The following is a 26,537-nucleotide window of genomic DNA, read 5'->3' on the forward strand; positions in this document are numbered from 1 at the left end:
ATCTGTCGCAGCTCACAAATAGAAAACGAAATCGAACTCCCGTGAAGCCCATTAGCCATTAATCCGCAATTCATCCGAGAAAACTCCAAGCAATGACCGAAACCGTTGAAAACAAACCCACGCGGTGTAAAACAGATCAAAGAAAAGAAAAGCGACAGAAAATATGTTCTAAAACAGGTATGTACGAAGTGAAGTTGCTTCCCAATGTCAGTGTCAATGGACATGGGTGGTATGGACATGGTGTTCATCAGCCGTAGTTGTCGTAATGGTTTAGAAGGTGCTCCAGTTCCAGCCACGAGGAACGCTGGCGGCAATCTCGGTGCTCTGGGCCAACACTCCGGTCAGGGCGGGCTTCGCATTCTCGTCCGGCGAGATATCCGAGCGGTCGGAGGCGGTATTATCATCTTCATTGTCACTGTCAGAGGCTCTGCTTTGGGCGTCGAGCAGGCTCTGGATCTTGCTGAGGCGTTCCGTACGAGACTCCTCCCAGCGCTGGTAGGCGCTCCAGCAAAGGTCGCATGCGCGGGAGGGAACTCCATCAGGGTGGAAGCGAGCATTCTGATCAAGCGGGACGACATGAGGAGTGTGGGAGGAGCAGAAGACGTGGCCGCAATGGCGACAGTGGTGACGGCGAAGGAAGAGACCGAAAGAGGAGCGGCAGGTAGGAGAGTCGCAGTTGGGGGAAGCAGAGTCCGCCTGTTGGGAGGTTTTGTTAGCACAAGTTCACTTCTTTGCAAGGGGTGATTGTTGTGAGGCTGTCTGGATGTCGTCATGGCAATCACGCGATATCGCGCAACGCAATGATGGCGCGACCCGGAGCCCGGCTTGCGCCATGACAACACTATATAGTAGACGCGTCCACCCAGGGAAGAAGGGACTGAAGTAGTGGTTTCACTTACTTTCCAGTGATCACGAGTGGGAAGACCAGTGACCTCGCCCAGGTGCTCATTCTTCATCCATTCATCCTCTGCCAGCTTGCTGACAGCAGGACCGCTGTTGTAGCTCTCCATGGTCGAACGACGAGTAACAGGTGCACCAACTTCGCCCTCGTTCAGGCTGTCGAGAGAGCCGTGAGAACCGTGAACGCTGCGGGGAGGAGTCGGGGGAGAAGAGGCCTTCTGGGGACGCTCAGTGGGGCGCAAGGCAGCAGGAACGTAGAGAGGACCCTTGAGGGGACGGAGTTGCTTCGACTGAAGCGGCAAGTGCTGATAGCGAGGAGAAGTAGGAGAGTTATTTGCGGGAGAGGTCTCGGCCGAGTTGACAGGAGAAGGGTGACCGTAGACGGAGATTTGCTTGCCAGTGAAAGCAGGGGCAGTAGTAGTCGCAGTCACAACGTGGGTAGCCATTTGAGATGATATCAGAGGGTGTTGAAATATTGAGCAAGAGATTTGAGTGGATGGTGGAGGAGAGGTTGATTGTCAAGTGTTGGTAGAGTGGAGAGTAGTTGAGAGGATGGAAGTCAAAATGGAAGATGAGGTGACAGTAGACCAGGTACTAATAGCAGCGGGTGTTGAGGGAATTATGAATTATCGCTAGCAGCAGGGTGTCGAGTGAATTGATGGGTTATGATGCCAACAGTAACCAGATAGGATTAGATCAGTTAATGGCCATTGACAGAGTAGCTGGATGGAACCAGAAGGGCATCGCAGTGGCAAGCGGGAGAAGGGTGGGTTAAAGTTCGCGATGACGCTGGGATCTGGAGATAGGCGATATAGAGAAGATCGATCCAGGGAATCGGATTGCAGCACAAGCGAACCGCGTGGGGTGAGATAGTCGGGTTCAAGTGAGTAAGTAATAAGAAAGTGAGTTGTTGAGATGAGATCAGTAAGTAGTAGTAGTGTGGTGGGTGGTACTCGAAACGAATCGGGACGAGTGAAGGGGAAGGGGGGAGAAGCAGGTGATAATGGTGGGCGATGAAGGGCTACTAATAAGAGAGCGAGACTCTACATAGGCACTCCCAGCAGGAATGAATGAATTATTAAGTGGCATCCGCCGGACGGGGATGGGAGGGGGGTGGAAAATGGGAAAATGGGAAATGGGCAATAGGGAATGGGCGATTTTTTGCCATGCATTGTGGAGATGCGCTAGTGGATGGAGACCCCGATGATAATAATAATTATCATCATCCTTTGAACACGCTAAATTAACCCGACGAGCAGCGCCGTCTCGTCTGCTTGGACTCGATAGGTAGTTCCGACGGCGGCTTAGGTTGAGGCTAGAAAGTCCCGAAGAAAGGCAGGGAGTGGAGCCGTTGGAGGATCGGAGGCGACCTTCAATTCACACCCAGAAAGTTACGCTTGATCGTGACGATGACTGAAGTTACTTTCCTGCCTACACAGCAAGTAAGTAAAACAGGGGGGCAATTACTTACTTTTACTGGATGTATCTACTACTATTGGATGTTACTTTACTTTTTGGGGGGGAAGGAGTATTATTTGCTTCTTCGGATAATATTCTCCTGCTCTTCCTCATCCCTTTTCCCCTGCAAGATGTCATAAGAATGTGATCGTGACATGCTGAGAGTTCATATTGTTCATGTTTCTTTTTCTTTTCCCATACATATTTCTTACTCGACTATGATTTCTTTCCCCTGACGAATCCGCAGCCGAGGACTGGAGGGAAAATCCAGGAGTTTTTGGACTGGACGGACTTCCCGATCGTCCGGCGTTACCAATCCGTAACAGCAGATCGGACGGATTCAGGTTAGACTATCCCCAAACCAGCACGGCATTTTACCGAGGCCGCCCTGAGAAAGAGAAAGATAATCTCCAAGCCGGGATTTAGACGATTATCGGATACTACGCCGGAGTGTTACTCTGGTGAGTGTTTCTGATTTGTCTTAATAGTTGGTATTATGATGAACGGGATAATGATGACGAGAGACGCAATATACTAGCGACGTTGTATACAGACATTAACTCCGAGATAGTCATATGAAAATGAAAGAAGTAATACATCCATCCATCTATCTACTTCTGCCCGGTTCTTGGCAGATTCATGACATTCGTACCGGGTGGGTGGGATGGACAAATGCGGTGTTACTCCTGCTGCCCGTCCACGGTAATATCCAGACTGGAGGATGGCTGCACCTCCAACCAGTCACTACCACTCGATATCCATTCATTCTTTCCCCCCCCCCTTCCGCCGAAAGTCATGATGACAACAACCATACACACACACCCTCTCCCTCCCTTCCTTGACCGCCTCTTGCTTTCCCACCCGCACCGGACATTCCTTCGATCGAGGATCTTCCGTATCTTTTTCCCCTCCATACCGCCCATCGATGATTCATTCATCCCCGCGGCATGCACAGGGCGGCCCAGAGTCAACCTTGTATCATCTCTCCAACCCTCGACCCTGAGGCAATCAAGTATGCATCCCGGTCTGGTGGCAACAGGTTTATTGGCCTCACGTACTGGGAACACGGTAACATCATCGAAAATGGATTAATGCCCGCATCTGATAACTTTCCCCTTTGAGCGATCTCCATTGTCTTCCCCCACTCCTCCTCACGATGTACACAGTCGTCCCCATTATTCTCCTCATCCAAAATCCACCAACTGCCAATATCACTAACTGTACTGTAAGCACGGGAGTCTACTGTGTAAGGTACCACAATAATAATCATATATGAGGGTCCGCTTTCTCCATTAAAAAAAAGCGGACACCTAACCCGGTCTCCAACCGCCATCGGATAGACTACTTTGTAATAGTCGCAGCTGAAAGAGAGACAGGGAGAGACAGACACAGACACAGAGAGACGTTTCTGGGCGACGGCTACAGACCACGGAACGCTCGACCGGTGAATCTCCCATCAAATCAAAATGGGGTGGCCTCTCATTGGTAAGCGGACTCCACCCGAGGTAGAGACCCACTGGCCGCCTTGACCGCGATGACTTGCTCTCTTAGGAAGAGTTCACGAGACCAGCTACTCTCCCGTACATGGGTGTTCCCTTCCCAAAGCCTCGGAAGTAGCAATGGTCAATCCATCTCCAGTGGTGAATGATCACGGGGAGGGGAGCCAGTGTGCAGTTACTAACTTCGTACACTACTATTGACACATTCACACATACATCCACTGCTATCCCTATCCCCTTGCAAGCAAGACTCCATCAAAAGTCCAACGTCTTTCTGGCGGTGACAGACCGACCGTTGTGTCCGACTGGTCTCCCGTGCCAATCAATCCGATCGGATAAGAAAACAGGGTGGGTGAAGGGGAAAGAGATGGAACGGAAAGCATGGACTGGGTTTGGGTTGGATTGGATAGATGGCTGCTCAGAATGGGGCCTTTGCACCGGTGGGAGTGGAAACCAATCAACTGGAGAACCGCTTTTCCCAAAGCTGGTGGATCCCTTGAACCTCGCCTCCGGATTGGAGTCCTCCTGCAGCTCGTTATCGCTGGATTATGATTGGTCCAAATGGACTTGCCACGTTGCCATTGGTCAGTGCCCCTTCAAGCCAGCACGGACAGTCCCCGAACCAGTCGCCTCTCCAGGGCGGTCTCTACTAGTAGGTACTGTAGTACTATAACTTTCAATACTTTGTGTCTTTGTCGGGCAAACTGCCTCGAGGAGATTATGTAACAGATACAACAAACCGCGTCGCGTGTAGACACATTCGGTACCGCTTCGGGTTAGCGCTTCCGGTGCACCTCGGCCGTTGAGCCTTTTTGACTTGCCGCTGTCGACTTTCTTCGGCTTCCCCTGCGCCCGTGGTGGATGCGCCTGACTATTGAAGCCGTGATGATTGGGCTGGCCTCGTGGATTTGGGCCTGTCAAATTATTCACGGCGGCACACGACCGAGGCAAGTCAGTATTTTGATTGCCTGCCCCGGTGTGCAACTTGGTGCTATACCCAGCTGAAACCCGCCTCGAATATTCTAGTCGGCCTTAGTCTAGCAGCCGCTACGGTGAGTCTAAATCGGTAGAGGATCCCACTCCTGACAGGCCGCCTGCTGGTTGGTGCAGACGTGCAGCTCAGGATGTAAGACATCCGCGGACTTACATGCACCGTACAGCCTGGCCGTGAACTATCCTCGAGGCACATCCCTGCCGCTGCAGCTCTAGCCCGGGTGCGAGGCGGTGGCAGGATGTACCTAGTACCTGACTATCCAGGATCCCTCCCCTGCTCGAAGGAGGTACCCAGGAACTTTAGCTGCTTCATTTGTCCAGCTTAGGAAATGACGACGATGGTTTTAGTTGCCGAGCAGGGATTATGGCCTGTTGGGAACTATAACCGCTGTTTGTTATATGGAAGCACCTGGAAAATGTGCTCGCATCTCAATTTCGAGGCGATTCGATACGATCGTGAGGCAGGCCGCTTAAGCGCTTCGCCGGATCGACCGCTAGACATCAAACACGGGTGTAACTCAGAGCAGGCACCTGCGTTAGGAACTGATAACTGAGGTGACTCCGTGTTTAAGCGCCAAGCTAAGCATCAAGAACAGTCGATCCATCAGATTAGGAGTCCGACGGGCCTGTTCATCCTGTCCCAGCAACCAGGTACATCCCTCCCATCTCGAGATGAACCGCTATCATCAAGCTTCCTTACGAAGAGAGCAAAACAAAAACAACGTCTCTTAGACGGTTGGGAACTATCAACCAATCATATCACCTCATCAGTAATACCACGGGCACCATACTGTATACGAGTCCCTTTCCCCCCATCCTCAACCACACGAGAAGGAGACGTGGTTAAATCTCGGCATCTCCAAACCCTACCACATCCGCGTCGCCCGACATCCTCCCCAACCGCGAACCACGGTTCAACCCAGAGCCGGACAGACAGCTCAACGTCGATCCCACCCAAACAGGCAATCTCATCGAACCCTCGTCGAAGCCTCCGTGCCCGAGAATTGCCCCTCACCGAGGAATTGCCTGCCCGGCCGGCCCCCTCGAAGGCAAAAATTCGGGGCGATGAACAACGATGATCCGAAGATCACTGGCGGTGGATGTCTGGGCCAGGGCCAACCGTCCACATGATACGATCAGTAGAAAAAGTGGATGTTGCATACGTGCCACAACTCACTGCCACTAGGCTAAAGTTACTAGACACAGCCGAGCCGACCAGACCAGACCAGCCTAAGATAAGTCCTCTTGTAGATAGGCAGTACCGGGGCAGCGAACCAATGTTTGCGATGGAGACTGAGACCGCGTAGTCTGGGTTGACTTTCGTACCACTCGTGGATGTTTGTTTGTTGTTTACAACCTTAAAATAGAGTCAAGTATACGTATGTGCTTGGTTGTTGTTTCTTCTAACAGTGAAACACCATCTTGTCTTGAGGTTAACGTATGCCGAATATTTCATTCTTTTTGGGTCTTTGTGTAACCATCACCAGGAGATTTTAGTCCGCTGCAGAACTGCAGCCCAATTATTGGGTCGCTGCTTCATCCGATGCATCCGGATCCTGATCGGGTTAGGTCGGTTGGCTCTCAGTGTCCTTCACAGTAAACTTGGATTAACGTTCCCTTGCTTGTTTGGGAGAAGATGGAATACTAACATTCTAATTCCTACTAATTCTCCATTTGGATGCATCATAGTAACCTATATCAACTAAGTAAGCAGGGGACTTGCACTTGTGCATACATATGCACTGGCACTACTATTAACGGTTCGCAGCACAAATATATACAACTTGCTTGAGATGGAACTTAATCAAGGCTGTTACCCCTCCAACGCGACTACGATATGAATTATTTCAGATAGTAATGCTCTGTAGTAGCAGAAAAATTATAACTTAATGCTCCTAAGTCCTAAACAACAATAGCCATTCGCAAATAGAATAAACACAAGCACTACTACTAGTATTACTACCAGTATCAGTATCAGTAACAGTCTAACCCACCTAAACGACTGACTACACTGTACACATCTCAAACCTACCCAACCCCCCTCACCACACCACACACCATTTGCATAAACAAAGTACGAAAACCAAAGCTGGCGCTTAATAAAGCAACCTTCTACTGACCAGTGGAAAGCAATATGCTGATCACTGCACCTAGAGCCTCAAAGTTCCCTTCCACCCTCCCCCCAAGCGAAGTCAAAACCTAAAGGTATACGATTAAGGCTGGCTATCAAAACCTTCTACTACTGCCCAATCTACTACCCTTTCTCTTCGCATCTCGGGAAGTTTAAAAGGTACGAAATGATGCTTTGATGATGCGCACGGTGCCTTGGGGTATCTGTGCTCAAGCTTCTGACTTGGTTGTGAGCGAGGGAAGTAGCTAGCTAGCTAGCTAGCGAAGGATGAGAGTGTGAAGGAGCAAGGAAGGTTTTGGGCTGTAAGTGGTGTTATTTAGGAAGTGTTATCTAGGCGAGTATGGATATATTTTCCCCGGGGGATTGGTGGAATAGAAAGCGAAATACTAGTACATATTTAGTTGTATATTGTTCAAGGGCAGAGACGATCATTCAGTTGCTTTCAATACAGACTTACTGGTGATAAGAAGCCGTCAATTACTGTCTGCATACTTGCAAGAGCGAATACACATCTCTGGGATCGATACCAGATACCATCACATGCCATTGCCCAGATGATGGCCAAAGAATAAGCTGATTCCCAGTGACCAACTCATCAGCACGGACACGATGCATCCAAGCTACTAGACACATCCCTGTCTCCCTGGAATGCAATATACTAGTACCCCGCCACGAATGCCACCAGAGCCCCGCTATTCCTTGATGGCGACAGTATCGCCGCCTTCGGACATGAACAGTGATTCTTTGACAAGAAACATACAGTAAATTCCCGCAACCGAGAAGACGGATCTAGATCGAGATCGAGCTGGATGTTCCGGCGGCAAATGAGGGTAGATACGTAGGCGAGCTCCTATTCTTTGCCGTGGATTATCATATTGGATTTGTCAAGCCATCGGAAGTGAACTAATTTACTTGGAATTGACGCGGAAGCACTAGTCCGAGTTGGTTTCCTCAGGCGTTGGATCTGTCTCGTGACCGGCAGGGATTAGTGCTGTTGCTCGTCGCTGTGGCGGTGGCTAGTCTATCTACCCAGTATCAATCCACTCGATTTAGTTCCTCTCAGCTAGGGGCAAATGGCTGAATGGCGTGCTTTGTTCTGCAGGCGACCGGTGAATAGTCACTAACTATCAGAGGGTCTACAGTCCACATCGAATGCAGTCTAGACAAGGCTGTACTGCTCTACGGCTGCTTGTTGGTGCCCAAAGCGTCAATGGCGGGGTGATTCCCAGTTACCCCTCACTCATTCTTTGACTCTCACCGCAGCCCCTCTTCCATCTATGAGAGACACTTGCCAACCGCGTCTGGCCGCCATTAGCGCTAGCTCAGGTGACATCACTACTCTTGCTCTTTGTGAGATATGGATGGATGCATTGCTGTTGAGTTGAGGACTCATGCACGGACGGGCCGCACGGTGAGTTGTTCTGTCCTCAATGCTGATGATCCAGCGCGGTGGAGTATCTATCGGCCGATAACACATCTAAGAATCTCTCTGCTGCATACCTGGTATCTGGAGATAAGATCGGAGGAACCCCGCAGTCTGTCATCGCCAATTAACAGCTGACTGACTGACATTCATCCCTCGTCAATGGAGTCAAGCATGGATCCATCAACCACAAAGGCCATCGACCGGGCCGAACATGGTCAGCCTGACAAAGAAGCACCGCTGCGCTCGGAAGATTGCCAACCAGGGTGTCTGCAGCCATACTGAGTCACGCGTGAACTACCGACCCCTCTTTTGTTCCGATTTCTGTCGATACGAAGTCTACACTGTCAATGTCCCGAGTCTGGCCGTGCCTTGTCTCAACGGCATTGACCACAAGCTAGATCTGCACGCATCCAGACGCGCGGGCAGACTGACACGTGTCGGCCGTCCAGTATGCAATCCGTGCGTCATCTGAGAACTGCCATGGGCTCGGGATCAAGGCAGGAAGCATACCGGGATCCAGCCAGGTCAGGTTCATTGAGCATTGACCTGTTCCGTCCAAGAGTGATGTCTTACATCTAGCTGTCACCGCTATAAGCTTCAAGGCCCGGTGCCAGTTGATGGGTGTGTATATACCCCGCATCCTGCAGCTAGCCTGCTCCGGACCTGCCCGGCCGCATGCTGCTCATCTGCCTGGCATGTTACTCGTCCAGTCATGCCGGCCAGGTAGTTCACATATCCGGCTGGCTCCTAGTCTTTGACACGTATGAGTCCTGGGCTATCGCGGGTATGTCTTCTTTGATAACCTGCGACAAGTCATCCAGGGTGTGAGAGAGGTCATAGTCCGTGCCAGGACATATGGCGCGGAGGTGATGACCATAGCTGTTATCCATCGGGACGTGCACGGTGTTGGGTGTCGTAGGCTATCATGGCTATCTATTTCGATGACGCCGCTGTGTTCTGCCCAAAGATGTAGACTAGGATACAGCCCTTCAGCTAGTCTCTAGGCATGGCATCGACTGTCGTTCACATGACAGTAGGACTGACAGAACGGCTGCCAGGGTATCGTTGTCTCGACTGGCCCATTGTAGTCACCCATTGCAAAGGCTTCATTCACATGTATTCTGCCTACCCATGGACTAGACGCGTTTGCCTGCCTGCCTCAGATCACTGCAACTTCTCACTCAATAGTACTGTTGCTCTGTCCAGCCATCGCTTATGCAAGATGGCGCTGAGATATGTCCAGCGAGACATGTGCTAATCACTCTGAATGTACGCGAGGACTCGTCACAGTGTCTATAGTGAGTCGCAAGAGTGCAAACCTCTCTACCTCTGCGATATCAATCAAGAGCTCTATTGTTCATTGCCTCATAGTTAAATCAGAACAAGCACAAAAATGCCATCAGTTTCATCATTCATTTGCAATAAATCTTGTCTATCCTCGACCAAGCCACTATGAAAGATAAGCTACCAGATAGTGCCATTTATATAAGGCTCGTGGAACAGCAACAGGGAAATCTTCAGCTGTCTCCTATATCAGCTAGCCTGCGCAAATTGCAGTCGCCTATTCATCTTGCATGAGACAGACAGCCTGTCAATCCCAGGAAGGCCTAAATCCCGTAGCTGGATTGAATAACTGTTCACACTCTCGCCAAGGGATATACCATACATGGACATGAATAACTGTCATTTGTCGTTTGTTGCCAAACCAAGTAAGGGGAGTATTCACGAAACCAACCTCAGAGTTGTACATGTCATTTCGCATCTAGCAGAGCTTGGTCTGAAGACCACAAGCATTTATTTGTGATTATCAGAGATATCTCCAGCGCAATCTTTTGGTCTTCAAGCGTGAAGAGAATACGCCACCATGATTTGAAAGCCCAATATCTCTGGATGAGCGAAACGATCTAATCAGGACGTATGATCCAGCGAACTCCGTCATACAAGACTGCTATGAACTGAAAGTACATCCAGCTGAACAGGACATCGAGTGCTGATCATGGGTGTCTGATTGAAGAGCATGATGCATGTTGAAAGATGCTGCGGGCACCGCCAGGACCTTCCTCACGAGGGAATGAAACGCCTATCTCCTGACTCTTGTATTTGTATCCCCTAAATGTAATCTGAGAAGAGCAGCTTTGACCAGAGATACAATTTCGATGCTATCCAGAGCTTCCCACAACCTGTTTTCCTGTTCATAGAGCCACCATAGGATTCCCACCCGGGGGATCGAAGCAACTGAGTCCGTTCGGTTCTTTGCAGTTTGCTCGTGATAAAGCCTTCGTCGTGAAGAATTATTCCACTTCAACAGTGCATTTCTCTTCATCAAACATGTGTAAGTGAGGTGCTGAATATACCGCCTTTTCGTATACTGCTGAAATTCTTGCTGATGGTTACGATGCCAAGACTCCTATGTCTAAGTAGATCGAAAGAGATATATATCTATTTGATTACGTGGGGCAGAAAGGTGTGATGTATCATTTTGATAATGTATATCGTGCTGAAAATCTAGTAGGTCTGTCATTGACGGCTTCTATATAATAGCTTTCGTTGGTATACTTCACTCTTTGTGAGACATTCCCTCGGGTCTCAATCAGTGAGCAGAAGAGTATCTCTACAGCATTTAAGAAATCACCAGCTAACCCGAATTGACCTCCCTAGCTGCAGAAACCAAAACCAATTCCGCGATCGCTAAACCAATCCTCATCTCTGCGCACCTCCACAAGCCTTCAACAGAGAAGCTCCCTCCCTACAGCCCTGTGCTCTAGACCCAACCCTCGCTAACCAATATCCGACCATCCCGGCCATTAAAACACAAACACCAATAGACCAGGTCCAGAATCCAAAGCAATGAATTAAACTTCAACCAGTCTCAATGTTAGCGTGTCGGAACGCACTCATGTCTCCACCGCGGAGGATAAGTGAACTCCACTAGCCCAGCATCTGTCTTACGCAGCGTTTTAGCAAGCTTAACGAACGATCTAAATCATTGCGGCAGGGCGAATCATGTTCGTCCACTGCCAGGGTTGCCTGGCTGAAAGTGGAGTCGTCTTCTTAACTTCATGCGTGGTTTTAACTTAGTTCAGTGGTTATCGCGGATGATGGCCGACTGCGGTGACAAATTGGTTTGGCTAAGCGGATATCCTGCCCCGGGTTGATCTGTGCTCAGGGGTTCGGTCCGGACGGCCCTTGGGTGCTTGGCTTGGATTGTTGGTCCACGGATATAACAGACTTTGGATATATGGTCCTGATGGGCGAGTGGTGTGATTATGATGAGGGTGGTGATGCTGGTTGATCGGCTGAGGATTGTTGATAAGTAGTGCTGTGCGTGCTGCTTTCGGTTGTAGGCAGACTTTCACGGTTACATAGGGTGGATTGGGCTAGTGGTGGAAACGGACCGGCCTCTTTGGTCTCAAGACTAGCCTTATGGTTAGCTTCGTGTCAAATTGATTAGCCTCGCTATGGGATTTATTGGACTGCTTGGCAGTGAGAGTGGCTGGCTAACATTTTACCGGTAGGGTGTTGAGTGCGTTGTCCCCTCGCCATCACAACTGTTCAGGATGCATCATGGATACCTGAGGATCGAGGACTGGTGTGGGCTCAGACTTTCGTCTATTATAGGAGTCTCGTGAGTCTCATCTCTTGGTCGCCAATGTAGTTCTCAGCAGCGAGTATACCCATTGCTTCAGATTAAGCAGAGTGAAGGACGACCGTTCGGCAGCTGAAATATCACCTTGGAATAGTCGATCGGGCGGATAGATTTCCACCAGCATGTATCATCCATCATACTTGACGAGGGATAAAAGATCTTTGTTGATGCATTTCAGCTTATCAAGTCGATGAGCTTTGTCTGCTGTCGCAGATGATGTGGCAAAACCTCCCGCCAGAGTTGTCCGCAAGGGATAGCGATGTAGGGTTCGCTGTTCGATTGATGTCGAAGCAAGTGATCACTAGCCAGCATAATTGCCGGTATGCTATTGACTTGTTGCATCTAATATGTGATGTCAAATCTCTGGACCAGTTCATCTCTCACAGCTCAATTCACAATATGGAGAGCGTAGTGCTGCATCAAGACCGCATACGGTCGTGCTCTCACAATAACAATAGAACCAGAGGAGTAATGTCTTGATAAAAGCATAATCAGTTTATCTGCATGCAGGAACAATAGATCGATCGATCCTGACCCTCGTGCCTGATCGATAAGCTCGCCTTCATAATTTCGAGATCCTTTCTCTCCCCGTCTGACTCCTGCATTCCGACCCCCGGAACCATGTCGATCCCTGCCTCCAGGCAAAGTTCATATCCAGACAATCTAAACAACGCATCAAATAGACTTTCAGGTCCGACCACTAGCATTGAACTAAGCAGGGACTAACAGTCGGTTCCATCCACACTTCGACTATCGCGTCCCGTCGTTGGCAACCGGTGCCTCTTGGCCTCCGATCGCGCATGCATTAGTGACTGGCCTTCCCCCTCGTCGTACGATCAGTCATGCAGGAAAACTGAGTTCATTTAAATGGCAATTTAGGTTCTGAGTCCAGCATTTTAATCGTGCTTTAGCTCGGAAAAATTTCTTCTGCTGCTGCTGCTGCTGCTCCTGTTCGATCTTTCCACATAATCTGTCCCTGCTCATCTCTCCATCCCTGTCTTTTTCTATGTCTGCGTGCTGAAGTGAAGACTGGAATCGACGAGCACGATGGAGTTCGAGCACGAGCCCAAGCAGCAGGTCGATGGTGTTGTGGCCACCGATTTACCACATTCCGACAGTCCATCCACTGTGGATGTGCCGATCAATGCTTCTGGCCACAAACAGGAGCTCGAGCGCAACTTTGGCTTCATTAACATTTGTGGCTTGGCTCTGACCAGCGGAAACACCTGGATTGCTCTGGGTGGGAGTATCGTGAGTGGCTTCTTCCATTGGGTTTGCTCTATAGATCTCGTCATCTTTAGATTTGCCTGTCTCCGACCGTCTCATAACTGACACTTCCTTCTATTCAGGTCACGGCTATCTATGATGGAGGTCCGCCCGGTGTGATCTATGAGATGTATGCTCCCTGTCATAGTCATTGTACCCCAGAGTAAATGCTAACGTTCTTCTAGGATCGCAGCCTCATTCTTCTACTGGTTCATTGCTGCATCTCTCGCGGAACTGGCCTCGTCTATGCCGTCATCTGGTGGAGGTTCGTCTTTAACCTTGCATACACTCGGAACAAGAAACTGATCTCTGCAGTCTACCACTGGGCATCCGTCACAGCAGGAAGATACGGTCGCGTCTGCGGCTGGTTTGCCGGTTGGTGGAACTTCCTGGCCTGGATCTTCGGTGCTGCCTCAACGACACAGATTCTGGGCACGCAGGTCGTGTCCGCATACGCTTTGTTCCACCCCGACTATACCATCGAGCGCTGGCACGTCTTCATCGCCTACTTGATCTGCTCCATTCTCTGCTGCTTCTTGGTTGCATTCGCCAATCGTGCACTCCCCATGATAGAATCACTAGGCGGATTCCTCGTTGTCGGTGGCTTCCTCGTCACCGTCATTGTCTGTGCCGTGATGCCCCATGTCAACGGACAGCCGTACGCCACAGACGACTTCGTCTGGCGCGACTGGCTCAACGAGGCTGGATACAGTAGCGACGGCTTCGTCTTCTGTCTGGGAATGCTGAACGGTGCCTTCGCCGTCGGCACGCCCGACGTCATCTCCCATCTGGCCGAGGAGGTGCCCAAACCGGGGAAGAACATTCCTCTGGGCATGCTGGCTCAGTACGTGATGGGCTTCTTCACAGCCTTCCTCTACCTGATTGTCATCTTCTACGGTATCACCGACCTGAACGCCGTTCTCGAAGCCCCCTACCTCTTCCCTCTGACCGAAATCTACCTCCAAATCACCGGCACCCGCGGCGGCTCTCTCGGACTGATCATCGTCTCCATGCTCCCGCTCTTCGTCGCCATCGTCGGCTGTTACCTCACCTCCAGCCGTGTGCTCTGGACATTGGCGCGCGACCGCGCTACTCCTTTCAGTGGCTACCTGGGTCGGGTCAACCACCGCTTCAAGAACCCTCTCAACTCGGTGCTCGTCTGCGGCTTGATTGCGATCATCCTCGGCTGCATCTACGTCGGTAACTCCACTGCATTTAGCGCTTTCGTCAGCTCCTTCGTCGTCCTGACCACCTTGTCTTATTCCGCTGCTATTCTTCCGCACCTTCTTCGTGGCCGTCAGGGCATTCCCCGCGGCTGGTTCTGGATGAGTGGCATCACGGGATACCTTGTTAACGCGGTGACTTGTCTGTACATGATCGTGTTCATTGTTATCTTCTGCTTCCCGTTCTCGATGCCTGTGGATGCTGAGACGATGAACTACACGTGTTTGATCACGGGCGGGTTCACTATTTTCATTGCGCTGTTCTGGTTTATTCGTCAGGGCAGCTATACTGGGCCCAAGGCTATTGCGCTGGAGAGTAGTGCGTTGGCTAAGGATGCTATTTAATGAAGGAGTAAATGTTGTACTGTATATAAGGAGAGCTAAAAGTCTGTTGAGTTTAATAATAATATATATAAGACGAGTGATAGACAAAAGCAGCTGTCAGTGCATTTTAGTATAAATATGAGTACTAAACAAAAATACATGTCTATCGTCTTCGAAACCACAACATATAACCCCCAAAATAAGCATCTACTCCCTCTCTGCTGCACTAACCAACGCAACCCCAGTATAACACCCCTCATCTCTCCACATCACCTTCTTCTCCCCATTCTGCAAATCAACACAATACATACTCCCTCCCAGATCAGCAACATACACCTTTCTTCCCTTCCTATCCACCTTCAACCCAATAGGCTCATTAAAATGCCTTGCCAGAATCTCCCTCGACTTCACCACCACCTTACCGCCAACAACCTTGACCCTATTCAATGAGCAACCCCACGGATGCTCCCCCCGATCGGTCCAATACAGCATCACATCCTCCTCGTCAAACTCCAGATCAATCGGCTCCGGCAATCCCTCCAACACCAATTCAACATCCTCTCGACTATCCACCGTCTGCCCAGCCGGCACGTCCAAACCAGCACGGAATATCTGCCCCTGCCCACCTTTACTCGGCCCCTTCTGCGTCCAATACACATGTCCGTTCTTCCGGTCCAATGCAATTCCCACACACCACCGTGTCATATCCCGGCGGTGGGCGGTGTTATCAAGTGCTCCTGTCTGTACCAAAACCTCATGACTGGTGCCGTCAAACCTCACCCGATGCACGCTCATCCCTTCGCGATCACAGAAATACACATGCTGCGTTGTGTCGTCGACAACAAGCTGCTTTGGCGTATGCACCGCCCCAGCTGGAAGTAAAGTGCATATATCCTGGCCATCTAGTGTCGCCGAGTGCACGGATCCGTCGTGCGTGGATGTCGACTGCCCCATATTGGTCCAGAAGATGCGTCCTATCGTCTGAGACACGTCAATCCCATCGGGGAGAGACTGGCCTGTGATAATGGGGACGGGCATGCCAGTGGTGCCCGGCTGGAACTTCAGTATCCTCCCAGCGGTAGAAACCTTCTCGATATCAGGTGTATTTGCTCCCAACCCAACATCAAGAAGATAGAGCAGAGGCCCTTTTCCCTCCGTCTTCCCATTCACGTCCTCAGTAGAGTCAGGAGGATACAACCCTCCCAATCCCTCAGCCTTCCTCCCGACCTTCCCAACACTCACAAACCTCTCCCTCACCCAATCCACCGTCAACTGTCCATCCAGTCTTCTCTCCCGCACATAATTCTCCTCAATATCAGCCACCGTATCCAGCCCAACTGCATCCATCAACCGACACGGCGGCAAACTCTCCTTCCTACCGAACATCTCCCTCCACAACAGATCAATCTCCGCTGGCTCACTCACTCCCTCCGCCAGAATCATCAGTATCTCACGCTTAATCGCCGCCCAGAGACGATTGAAGATAAACCCCGTGGACTCTTTCCGTGCCGTCACGGGGATAACTCCACATTCACTCAACACCCCACTGAGCATGGGGAATACCCGCTCGTGCGTATCCCCGCAGGTCATTAGCTCCACGGTACGGATAGCCGGTGGCATAGTGAAATGCATGTTGAGAAGAAGGACCCGTCGTGGCAGTGGTAGATGACCGCCTATAAGACGGGATTTGTAACTGCTGCTGTTCGATGCAAGGATGCAGTCCGCTGGACTGTGGGCGTGGAGGTCTGCGAAGAGGGATTGCTTTATGGGCAGGATCTCAGGAACGGCTTCGACGATGAGCCAGGCTGTGGCGACTGCTTCGGGGACGGAGGTAAAGGTTGAGATTGGGCCCGGAGATAAAGAAGGACGAGGGATATGGGTAGTGAATTCGTGGATGTGCGTCGAGATGTAAGTTCTCGCAGAGTCAAGGGCAGAGGGCGATGGATCGCTGATGTGCACGCTATAGCCGGCAGATGAGAAGACGGCGGCGATGCGGCGACCTAGAATGCCCGCGCCAATGATGACGATAGGACGGGATTTGGAGGGATGGGTGATAGTAGTATTTGTAGTACACATTGTGTTCATTGTATATTGGATAATGAGGTATAGTAAGGACGGATATAAAATAGATAGATACGATTTAAGGGCATAGAATGGAAGCACAGCACAGCACAGCAAAGGAACCATCTATCCATGCGATAGCTTATATATACAGTCTACCAATACGTATCCAGTACCATAAACTCCAAACCAAATTAGAAACCTCACGTATATGGTCCTTGTCCACTATTGATGCCGGGAAGCCGAAACCAAACCCTCCAAACCCACAACGGAAACCGTTCGGAGACCCTCGGACTCGGAACGGATACAGTTCGGAGAGTTGTATAAGCCAGTCTAAAACCAAACCTAGATTCTGATAACTATAAAACTCCACATGGAATTCTGCAGAGTGGATCGTGATTAATGGGGCATTTCGGTTAACGGCAAGTTTATCTTACTAGATTGGGGTTTTTGAGAAGATTTTTTCTCCGTTGTTGTGCCGGGTTCCGGTCAATTAGTTAGGGATTAATGGGATGTTTGATGCTGTCAGGGTTGTAATGAGGGGTAGGTTTGTGTGTTGTTGTTGTGATTACTACTGGAGGAGAGGATATACTTAGTCTTTGGATAGCTCTCTCGATAATTGGGGAAATGGTAGTCAGAGTCAGAGACAAGTTAATTAGGATTATACAGAATTGCTAGGGTTTGGTGCTTACTACGTGCAGAAAAGCGGTTTATCAACTTGGTGGCTCGACTATTGGAGTAAATGGAGTATATACGTGATATTGAAGTTATTCAACTAATCTATCAAAACAAAAACACCTGATCCCCAGCCTTCGCCACCGCCCCAGGCATAGTCCATCCCAAGTCTAACAACACCTTCTTCATAGCCCCCACCATCGGCGGTGGCCCACACAGGAGCATTTTATTATCCGGTCCAGCAACAGGCAAATGCTTCTGAATAAGCTCAACACTTACAAACCCTCGGTACCCAGTCCAGCCATCATCAGGCCTACTGAGCACATAATGCACCTGGAACCTATCCGGATGATTACGAGCAAAAGCCTCCAGCTCTGCGCGAAGCAAAATATCCTCCTCGGTATTATTAGCATACAAAAGAGAGATGCATGTATCAGTGTCTGTCGGATCTTCGCAAATGGCGCGGATAAGCTGGTACATAGGGGTGATGCCGGTGCCGCCGGCAATCATACCGATGTGTTTGGCATACCGTGGGGTGTACTGCATGGCGCCCTTGGGGCCGCGGATCTCGATGGTATCGCCTATTTTCATCTGCGCTAGGTGCTGCGTCATTGCGCCCTGCGGGTAGGCCTTTACGAGGAGCTCGATGCGGCCGCGGTCGTTGTTGTTCGATATGGGGGTGTATGAGCGTGCTACGCTGGTGCCGTTGATTGTTGCACGTAGGACAATGTGTTGTCCTGTCGGGAGGCCGAGGATGTCGTCAGGGTTTGGTAGGGAGAATATGATGTGGTATACGTTCGGGGCGATCTCTGTCTTCTGGGTCATGGTGAAGGGTCGCCATTGTCGCGGGTCGAGAGGTTTCGGTCTCGGGATGGTGGCTGTCTTAGAAAGGTGCATCAGATGCGCGGGCTTCGATGGTCTATGTGAGGCATAGTGCGTGAACTCTTGCTGAACGTCTAGTTTCGTCGACGCCCATAGGCCTAGGCCAAGTGTGGCGGAGAATTGGACGATGCTGGCGAGGCCTGCACCTAACCAGAAGTGGCTGGCGTTATTCAAATCGGCACCCCGTGGGAGTTGGGTGAAGGAAAGCGCCGAGTGCTGCACAACCTGGAGGGCTTGTGAGGGTGTCATGCCTCGGTTATAGACTGTCACGATGGCTGTGACGACGAGACCGCCCAATCCGAGCTTGCTTGCCGTGCGAAGGAATCCCCATGGCGAGGTCTTCTTCACCTTGATGACAGTGGACTGTGATACTTGTTGGTAGTTTGGACGGTAGATCTCCACAGCCTCGGTTTGTTCCTAGACAAGTCAGGGTACGTGTTGAGGACAAGGGTGATTGTACTACCTCAGAAGGCAAGTCGCCAACAAAGTAGGGCTCGAGCTGCTCGCGCGCCTCGTCCGAGTGGCCGATTTCTTCAAACGCTTCGGTGGCATCGGTACCGGCAACTTCGATGAGGATTTCTTTTCCACCGGGATGGTCTTCTAGGTACTTGGTAATATTGTAGACTACATTGACGGTCAACTTCCATACCCCGCGAAGGCAAAAGAGTAAAGTGACCGACCTTTGTTGTGGAGGACGATCCAGAGGTCGTCGGCCGTGTTGTGCTTCTGCACCTGCTCCAGTGTGAAAGTCGCCATGGTGAATTGTGTGTTGTAGACTGGTTTATTTCGCAGAGACAGGGATATTATATACATATCATTCACATCCTGAGGGTGATGTTTCCGGCTACCCGTGCAAACATAGCTGAGACCTGGGCCGAAGTTCGTGCGAAGTTCGTACGAATGCCAGAAGGTGGCCCTTAACGCGACTCCAAGAAGACATTGGAGATGCAAAGGCCAACTCTCGCCTTCAATCGAATATAAAGGTTACCCTTGCCAAAGAACCTGCTATGTTGTCCTGAATCAGTCCATATTTCCCCTACATCATGCAGTGTCATTTTTACCTCATAGGCGAAGCCGTCGCCACAGCGCAGTGTCTCGAAGTGGACACCCTCTGGAAGTTCGAGGACCTCCAACGCGCAGTCGGGGGTGTATTCCACGTTGTTCAGCCTACCGGCATTTCTTTCCACACCTCCTCTAATGATACCTTGAAGACGGTGTCCGAGGTGCTCGCGGCCGCGACGTCCACCTCTCCCGTCGGCCTGCGCATCGACGGTAACGCCGTGCAGGCACCACAGGGCCCGCCAGGCCTCCCGCTCGTTGGCAGCTTCTATGAGATTTATCCGGACCACCTTGGCAATCATTACCGGCTGTTCCGCAAATACGGCCCTGTCATCAAGACTACCAACATGGGCAAGACGATCTACCTGACGGACGATCCGCAGGTAGCAGCAGCGTGTTTCGCCGAGTCAGCGTATATGACCAAGAAGATCAATTCCGATCACCCACTCTGGGGCGTCAAAGACAACACAGCCATCTTTATCGGTGACACAGAGACGGAGAATTGGCGGCTGGCGCACAAGTTCCTACCACCAGCTATGGGGCCCAAAGCAGTGCGGCACTACACGGGGTTGATGCAGGAGTGCGCGCGCAAGTCGTTGCCGGTTTTCGATGAATTGGACGTCCGGGACGAGTCCTGGAATGTCTATCAGTACATGGTAAAATTGGCATCGCAGACCATTGGCCGCTTCTCACTCGGCAAGGATTTCGGCCACTTCGACGCCGTCGACAGCCCGCTGCACCCCATCGTCACCAACATTGCCAGTCTGCTCTCGCTCAACAAGAAAATCACAGCCCGCGGCGAATGGTATCGCCACATGCCCTTCGGCGACCCGGCCCGTTTGCGCCATGTCCAACACACCATCTACTCGCTGCTGCAAGAGCAGGTCGACACGGTGACGGCCGAGTCGTGCAGCACCGACGCGCCCATGGCCGACGCCGCGTTGTCTGCTACCTGTGTCGTCGACTACCTGTTGCACGCGGTCGACGAGACAGGGGCACACTTCCCGCCGTCCCTAATTCTGGCCAACATGCTGATTGTGACGGGGGCTGGTTTCACGACCACATCGGCGCTCATGTCATGGCTGATCTACTGCCTCGTCACGTACGAGGGTACGCAGGACCGGCTGTACGCGGAGCTGGTGGAATACGGTATTGTAGGCCCTGCTGGCGAGCGAAATGAGACGGCCTGGACGCCGGACCTGGCACACAGCCTGCCGTACATGGACCGGTTCGTTAAGGAGACGCAGCGACTGCACAATGCCTCCTTCCAGCCTGGCCGCACAACAAAGACCGACGTCATCCTCCCCGGCGGCTATCTCCTTCCTCCCAATAGCGTCATCGTGCCAGCCCTATATGCCATCCATACCAACCCCAAGGTCTGGCGTGATCCCTTCCGTTTCGACCCGGACCGCTGGGACACGGACGAGGTTAAAAGCCGCCACCGCTGCGCCTATGTACCGTTCGCAACGGGGCCGCGCGGCTGCATCGGCTTCAATTTTGCTTTGTTGGAGGTAAAGGTCCTGCTGGGCGAGCTGGTGAGTAGGTACGAGTTCGTTCGTGACGGCCAAGAAGCCATCGATTATGAACCAGAGTTCCAGCTCATTCGGCCTTTGAATTTTTATGTGCGGGCTAAGCGCCGCGCGTGATTGACAATTAGACATTGTGTATATAAGTTGATAGACAAAGTACTTTGTAGTGTATATTAGACGTGTTATGAATATTAGCAAGTATTCAGCCGGTACTGTGGCAAATTTCACGCAGGGCTTTGAGAGCCCTGGAGTACGTCCCGAAGTAGCGCACATTGGTGTCGTCGTCGCACCACTCGGTGTCTTTCTCTTCCTTTTCAAGCACAGCTATCAGTCGCTGCACAAGGAGATCCGACTTGCGCCGCTCATCGACTGGCACATGGTTGAGGCTTTTGAGCGTGATGGCGCAGCTCACCGCGTTGTGAACAAAGGCCCAGGAGCGGCACACGCTGGCTGAGTATCGGTGGAGATCGAGAAAGCTCTCGATAGCCTGCATCGCGCGCTGCACGCAGTCCACGGCTATGGCAGTTGGAAAGGGCGCGCCAGTATGACCATCCAGGTATACCCGGTCGATTCGGCAGGTCACATACCCGAGATGAACACCGAGCGCCAATCGCTCGAGATGGTCCTGTAGCGAGACGCATCGGCGCTTGTCCGCGAGGAAAAGGGCGGCGGCATCGCGGATGCCATCAAGCTGGCGTTTGGATTTGCGCATGCTCTCTAAGGGGTCCTGCGGTCCATCTGTGGTTTTCTGGCGCGCTTCATCGATGATCTGATGGCAGATTGCGAAGACACATTCCTGGAAGCCGAGACCATCCGTGTCATGTTTGTATGGGATTGGACAGTTCATCGCTATTGTTCCCAGGGGACGATCGTATGTGAAAGAGAGGAACGTGTCTTGCCAGATGAGCACCCACCTAGTAGTCATTTAGACGATACAATGTACGATGTCTTTGGGAAGCTTACCATAATCTGCTTCGCTCAAACTGCTCTGCCTCCGGCAAAGATGGAGATGCTTCATGAAGCCCGATACTTTGTGCTAGTCGTATAGTCGCGCCTGCCTCAATCAATAAAAGGCCGCAGAAAACAGAAGGAATAATGCGTCCTCTTACCCATGAGGATCCACGCACTGTTGGTATCCAAATTGTTTCGCAAACAATGCCCAATCAAGGCCATGGCCTGAATTTGGTCTGTGTTAGTCTGGTGAAAGAAGTTGGACATACGCAGACATTGAAATGACGAGCAAACTGCCCACAGTCAGCGCCTTGATTCGAATACAATTTTCTCGCCACAACAGTCAACCTACTAAGCACCTTGGAACGCAAATCGCGCTCCTGAATGGGATCATCCGAGAACTGGACTCCGCATGCAAGAACAGCAAACAGCAGCGCCATCCAAGACGAGCTTGGCTCCTCCGACGGCGTCGTCGCCTCGTGTGCCAGCATCCGCTGGTCCAAGAAGGCGAACAACGCCTGCGCAAACTCATCAATTGCCGCCAGCGCTGGATAAAATGGGTACGCTTTGGTCTGGTACGCCTGCCAGTAGCTGCATTATTCATTAGCACATTGCGCCCCATCCGCCGTAAGCAAGTACAGGGAAGGGGCAACCAACCGGATCACGTCCGAATCCTCAGGCAGCGTTTGGCACACATCGCTCACGGTTGCGTCTGCACCCCAGAGGTTTATGAATGGGTATGCTCGCGGCATGCATTGGTTGATCAGGGCATCTTGCAGAGAAAGATCTCCCGTCATCGCCGACATCGTGGTCTGGCGGCAACCCAGCGCCAGCGGTGCGTCCGCGTGTCGACCGAGGTAGATCGTCGCACCTGTAGCATCTTCGACAACGTACCGGCCAGGTGATTTGCTAGCAGGTCGAACACGCATGCCAGGTAGTCGGGCAACGCTGTCACTCAGCGGGCTGGGCTGCGAGGCAGGCATGGTTGTGGTCGCCGCCGCCGTAGCTAGAAGATCAGCTTTCAGCAAGGCGATTTGTTCCTCGATGGCCTCCAAGCGGGAGATCAGGATCGCTGTTGCGTCACCTGGGTTAACCGACGACGTGTCATTTTCGAGGTTCCTGGGTAATGAGTATTAGCTTGGGATGGCGATTCTAGAGAGGCGGCTCACGTTGAATTGTAGTTCTGAGATGGTCCCTGAGGAACATCGGCGGCGACAGAAGGAGGATGATCCTCGTTCCCGGTCTCAGAAGATGTTGGCACACGACATAGCTCTGGATGGTTGCGTTTGACACAGCTGGAGCAAGGAACCTGGCCGTCGCAGCGGACCTTGCGGTGTCGACAAGGAAAGCAGGATCGGATGCCGCGGGACTTCCGCTTATTCTTCAGAAGCTCGCGCACAATGCTAGTGTCGTATGGATATGCGCTGTCGGCCATAACGGAGACCAGCTTTTATTACATGGCACTTCAGAGCAAAAGTGAATGGAATGGAACCAAAGAGCAATTGGGGACGGATTGAGATGGACGGCGGGAGGTACAAAGATCCAGGTCACGTGATACATACAACTTTGCTAATTGATAGTTGACATGCAACAGGGAGTTGTGGAATAGCTGAAAGGTTAAGGCCCATTGAGTGTGGGCGGGCAATTGCTGCAATCACTGTATCTCTGTAGAGTTTCGCTGAGGTCAAAGACTCCCTGATACTTCCAGACGGTGGCTTCTTCATTAGGCTCTCCGGGATGCCCCCCATAAGAGACGATGTGCACTTTGGGAGCTATTAGTTGGCTAGCTGGTATATTCTGTAATTGCCGCAACACATATTTGCTTAACAATAACCATGTACTGTCTCATAGTCGGAATAATTGCTCCTCCACTCATCTCACGCACCGTCAAACCATTTATGTGCCAATGCTTCTCGTGCCGTAAGTCTTCTCCTTGGATCGAAATTTGTCATGGCACAGATAAGGCTTTTAAAATCATCGTCAACTCCCTTCCAAAGCGAAAATGGTCTGACCGGATTCTCCTGATTGAATCCATTTAGCGTTATATTAAAGACAGCCGCCCAAGGATTATCATCAAGGCATTCGAGAAATCCATGGAATCCATCTTTGTCAGCGAAGTATGAGATCTGACGCTCAATCACAATGGCTAATCGATCAATGCCCTCATCCAATTCGTCGTCGCTGACCGCAAATATGACCCGCTTATGTACCACATAGATACACTACTAGCGCGTCAACAAATTGAAGAACCTTTCAGAGAGACAACACCTACAACGAGAGCAAAAGAGAAGATATCAGACGATTTATTCACCTTTCCTCTAGCATGCGCTTCGGGGCTCCTCCACATCCAGTTGCCTGCTTGCTTCCCACGCATACATGAACCAGGGGGAATGTATACAGCGTCTTCAAGATCACCAAGCTGGACTTTCCCGATTGTGATGCCATCATCGGAATGTTTCCAGTTGACGAAGAAGTTGTCCGGTTTGATGTCTACGTAAAGTCAGCTGCTGCCTGATCCACGGGGTACAATGATCTACCTGTATGAACAATATCTTTATCATGCATCTCAGCAATTGCACGAAGACCTTCTTTTAGGAGCCTTTTCCTTGTTTGTAGAGACAAGTCCTGTTGGGCTAGGTGTAGAAGATGACCGGTGAAGTATTCAAACACAAACATCGATTTATCAGGGATGATATCCTGGGGAAGACGAACATGGCTGGCATTGTTGCGTAACCTGTTGTTTATGACTTGGAGGTCTTCAAAATTGACCGCGTGAATATACTTCAATATGAACCTCTTATCGCCAGCGCTAATGGACAGTAAGGTAGTGATTTCGAAAGGTACTAGTCAAGGTCTACTCACGTTGCACGGAGAACCTGACGTGGCGGAGATATTTCTTCCTGAAGAACTTGTTCAACCTTATAATGACGGCCAGATTGGCCAAATATTTATCAGTGTAAATTGAGGAGGTTGACGCTGTGCTTGCTGTGCGGTGGAGACGACTGTTGACGATCAGTCTACAGCTAGGGAGTCTTGAAGCTACTAGAGCTGAGTATACCCGCATCTTGAGAGAATGGAGACCTGCAGAGGATATCGGCAGCATTGAGACAGTTTGACTGATTTGAGTGGTGAGGATGCGTGGCTTAGAGTATTTTGACAGAAGATATGTGGGTTCGTATGGAAGTAAACATCAGGTGACAGGTGCAAGGGGTGCAAAGGGGGCACAACGCCGCTGTGGCACGGGCAGGGGAACAACATTGCGCTCAGCAATCAACTTGACTGCGTATCAACAGGAAACTTAGAGGGAGATATCTCAACACTGACATATAACTGATACCGAACTTTATGATTGAGGGAGATCTGCAGGTTAGTTGAATGCTTACTCAGGGAACTTGCAGGCCCAACACAGCTCCTAGTAACATGGAATCTGGCGAGTATATTACTACAGATCAAGGTTGGTATGTACGACTGAGCTATCAGATATGCCTCACATCTACAGCCGGACCGGCTCCTTATCCTCCTCAACCCACAAATGCCCCTCTCTAACCAACGAATTCTTACACGATCGCTTCTTCGCCCAATCTTCCAAATTGTCCAATGACACCTGGGCAATCTCACTCAGTGCCTCTCGCGTGAAAAAGGCCTGATGTCCACACACAAGGACATTAGGGAAGGTCATCAACCGCATCAACGTGTCATCATGGATGATTTCCGCTGAATGGTCATTATAGAACAGATCCCCTTCTTCCTCATACACATCCAACGCCAGTCCACCTAATCTTCCATCCTTCAACGCCTGTACTGCATCCCTCGTGTGGATCAATCCACCTCGCGATGTATTCACCACCATCGCCCCCTTCTTCAACTTTGACAGACTCTCTGCATTGATCAAATGCCGCGTCCCCTCTGTTAACGGACAATGCAAGCTCACCACGTCACTCTGTCCCAGCAGCTCTTCCAACCCCACATAACTTCCTCCTATCTCCTTCTCGAACTCCTCCCCACCAAATGGATCTGCTCCCAGCAAAACACAGCCAAACCCCTTCATAATTCTCGCAAATGCCATGCCAATTCGGCCTAATCCCACCACACCCACCGTCTTCCCTGCCAAAGTCTGACCCAGAAAACCCTCCAGGTTGAAGTTGCCTTCGCGCACACGATTATACGCACGGTGTGTCTTGCGGTTCAAGGTTTGGATCAGCGCCACGGCGAACTCTGCCACAGCTTCGGGAGAGTAGCTGGGGACATTGGCGACGAAAAAGCCGAGGGCTTCGGCGACGGGGAGGTCGATGTTATTGAAGCCGGCACAGCGGAGGAGAATGGCACGGACGCCATAGGATTGTAGAGCGTGCAGGACAGTAGCGTCAAGGGTATCGTTTACGAAGACACAGATAGCATCGCTGGAGCGAGCGAGGGAGACGGTCGAGGCGGTTAGAGCGAATGGGTGAGCGGTTATGGTGGTTAGATCAGGGTGGAGACTTTGGAGGGTCTGGTTGAAGTAGTGGGTGTCGTAT

The 26,537-nt window shown here is 51.1% G+C and overlaps 14 protein-coding genes across 14 annotated transcripts; 6 read left to right on the plus strand and 8 right to left on the minus strand.

Annotated features, from left to right (window-relative positions):
• Window positions 1-270: 270 nt before the first annotated feature.
• Window positions 271-1,346, minus strand: An01g09650 (uncharacterized protein; the record flags this gene model as incomplete). The annotated part of the gene is made up of 2 exons (XM_001389348.3): window positions 271-696; window positions 900-1,346. 2 exons carry the CDS (start codon window positions 1,344-1,346, stop codon window positions 271-273), a joined length of 873 nt encoding a protein of 290 aa, XP_001389385.1.
• A 212-nt stretch (window positions 1,347-1,558) lies between these two features.
• An01g09660 (hypothetical protein) lies at window positions 1,559-2,784 on the plus strand (the record flags this gene model as incomplete). Its single annotated transcript, XM_059750649.1, has 3 exons — window positions 1,559-1,666; window positions 2,209-2,290; window positions 2,606-2,784. 3 exons carry the CDS (start codon window positions 1,559-1,561, stop codon window positions 2,782-2,784), a joined length of 369 nt encoding a protein of 122 aa, XP_059599714.1.
• Window positions 2,785-2,892: 108 nt separating this feature from the next.
• Window positions 2,893-5,979, minus strand: An01g09670 (hypothetical protein; the record flags this gene model as incomplete). Its single annotated transcript, XM_059750655.1, has 14 exons — window positions 2,893-3,089; window positions 3,181-3,266; window positions 3,357-3,541; window positions 3,674-3,808; window positions 3,921-4,107; window positions 4,147-4,382; window positions 4,470-4,516; window positions 4,598-4,771; window positions 4,866-4,951; window positions 5,005-5,124; window positions 5,237-5,409; window positions 5,499-5,545; window positions 5,628-5,892; window positions 5,971-5,979. The coding sequence occupies 14 exons, from the start codon at window positions 5,977-5,979 to the stop codon at window positions 2,893-2,895; spliced, it is 1,947 nt and encodes a 648-aa protein (XP_059599715.1).
• Window positions 5,980-7,683: 1,704 nt separating this feature from the next.
• On the plus strand, window positions 7,684-8,535 carry An01g09680 (hypothetical protein; the record flags this gene model as incomplete). The annotated part of the gene is made up of 6 exons (XM_059750659.1): window positions 7,684-7,692; window positions 7,781-7,879; window positions 7,937-8,000; window positions 8,084-8,090; window positions 8,150-8,356; window positions 8,427-8,535. The coding sequence occupies 6 exons, from the start codon at window positions 7,684-7,686 to the stop codon at window positions 8,533-8,535; spliced, it is 495 nt and encodes a 164-aa protein (XP_059599716.1).
• A 31-nt stretch (window positions 8,536-8,566) lies between these two features.
• An01g09690 (hypothetical protein) lies at window positions 8,567-9,380 on the plus strand (the record flags this gene model as incomplete). The annotated part of the gene is made up of 5 exons (XM_059750666.1): window positions 8,567-8,670; window positions 8,857-8,931; window positions 8,970-9,130; window positions 9,221-9,273; window positions 9,327-9,380. 5 exons carry the CDS (start codon window positions 8,567-8,569, stop codon window positions 9,378-9,380), a joined length of 447 nt encoding a protein of 148 aa, XP_059599717.1.
• Window positions 9,381-9,407: 27 nt separating this feature from the next.
• Window positions 9,408-11,212, minus strand: An01g09700 (uncharacterized protein; the record flags this gene model as incomplete). Its single annotated transcript, XM_059750674.1, has 7 exons — window positions 9,408-9,557; window positions 9,681-9,734; window positions 9,876-9,935; window positions 10,349-10,463; window positions 10,548-10,706; window positions 10,964-11,057; window positions 11,122-11,212. 7 exons carry the CDS (start codon window positions 11,210-11,212, stop codon window positions 9,408-9,410), a joined length of 723 nt encoding a protein of 240 aa, XP_059599718.1.
• A 293-nt stretch (window positions 11,213-11,505) lies between these two features.
• On the plus strand, window positions 11,506-12,310 carry An01g09710 (hypothetical protein; the record flags this gene model as incomplete). The annotated part of the gene is made up of 6 exons (XM_059750681.1): window positions 11,506-11,557; window positions 11,635-11,694; window positions 11,752-11,844; window positions 11,932-12,032; window positions 12,126-12,177; window positions 12,267-12,310. The coding sequence occupies 6 exons, from the start codon at window positions 11,506-11,508 to the stop codon at window positions 12,308-12,310; spliced, it is 402 nt and encodes a 133-aa protein (XP_059599719.1).
• Window positions 12,311-12,440: 130 nt separating this feature from the next.
• An01g09720 (hypothetical protein) lies at window positions 12,441-12,859 on the minus strand (the record flags this gene model as incomplete). The annotated part of the gene is made up of 3 exons (XM_059750686.1): window positions 12,441-12,493; window positions 12,589-12,684; window positions 12,781-12,859. 3 exons carry the CDS (start codon window positions 12,857-12,859, stop codon window positions 12,441-12,443), a joined length of 228 nt encoding a protein of 75 aa, XP_059599720.1.
• A 241-nt stretch (window positions 12,860-13,100) lies between these two features.
• On the plus strand, window positions 13,101-14,887 carry An01g09730 (uncharacterized protein; the record flags this gene model as incomplete). The annotated part of the gene is made up of 4 exons (XM_001389356.3): window positions 13,101-13,304; window positions 13,403-13,449; window positions 13,505-13,584; window positions 13,635-14,887. 4 exons carry the CDS (start codon window positions 13,101-13,103, stop codon window positions 14,885-14,887), a joined length of 1,584 nt encoding a protein of 527 aa, XP_001389393.1.
• A 186-nt stretch (window positions 14,888-15,073) lies between these two features.
• An01g09740 (uncharacterized protein) lies at window positions 15,074-16,942 on the minus strand (the record flags this gene model as incomplete). Its single annotated transcript, XM_001389357.1, has 1 exon — window positions 15,074-16,942. The coding sequence occupies one exon, from the start codon at window positions 16,940-16,942 to the stop codon at window positions 15,074-15,076; it is 1,869 nt and encodes a 622-aa protein (XP_001389394.1).
• A 768-nt stretch (window positions 16,943-17,710) lies between these two features.
• Window positions 17,711-19,240, minus strand: An01g09750 (uncharacterized protein; the record flags this gene model as incomplete). Its single annotated transcript, XM_001389358.1, has 3 exons — window positions 17,711-18,901; window positions 18,948-19,108; window positions 19,165-19,240. The coding sequence occupies 3 exons, from the start codon at window positions 19,238-19,240 to the stop codon at window positions 17,711-17,713; spliced, it is 1,428 nt and encodes a 475-aa protein (XP_001389395.1).
• A 287-nt stretch (window positions 19,241-19,527) lies between these two features.
• Window positions 19,528-21,189, plus strand: An01g09760 (uncharacterized protein; the record flags this gene model as incomplete). Its single annotated transcript, XM_001389359.1, has 1 exon — window positions 19,528-21,189. One exon carries the CDS (start codon window positions 19,528-19,530, stop codon window positions 21,187-21,189), a length of 1,662 nt encoding a protein of 553 aa, XP_001389396.1.
• An 85-nt stretch (window positions 21,190-21,274) lies between these two features.
• On the minus strand, window positions 21,275-25,087 carry An01g09770 (uncharacterized protein; the record flags this gene model as incomplete). Its single annotated transcript, XM_059750716.1, has 11 exons — window positions 21,275-21,986; window positions 22,036-22,126; window positions 22,182-22,248; window positions 22,293-22,614; window positions 22,681-23,142; window positions 23,193-23,470; window positions 23,586-23,680; window positions 23,909-24,224; window positions 24,296-24,513; window positions 24,561-24,779; window positions 24,886-25,087. The coding sequence occupies 11 exons, from the start codon at window positions 25,085-25,087 to the stop codon at window positions 21,275-21,277; spliced, it is 2,982 nt and encodes a 993-aa protein (XP_059599721.1).
• A 429-nt stretch (window positions 25,088-25,516) lies between these two features.
• An01g09780 (uncharacterized protein) lies at window positions 25,517-26,536 on the minus strand (the record flags this gene model as incomplete). The annotated part of the gene is made up of 1 exon (XM_001389361.1): window positions 25,517-26,536. A coding segment is annotated over one exon (1,020 nt), but the record flags the coding sequence as incomplete, so codon positions are not given.
• Window position 26,537: the final 1 nt, after the last annotated feature.

This window comes from Aspergillus niger (genome assembly GCF_000002855.4).
Source record: "Aspergillus niger supercontig An01".
NCBI classification, from domain to species: Eukaryota; Fungi; Ascomycota; class Eurotiomycetes; order Eurotiales; family Aspergillaceae; genus Aspergillus; species Aspergillus niger.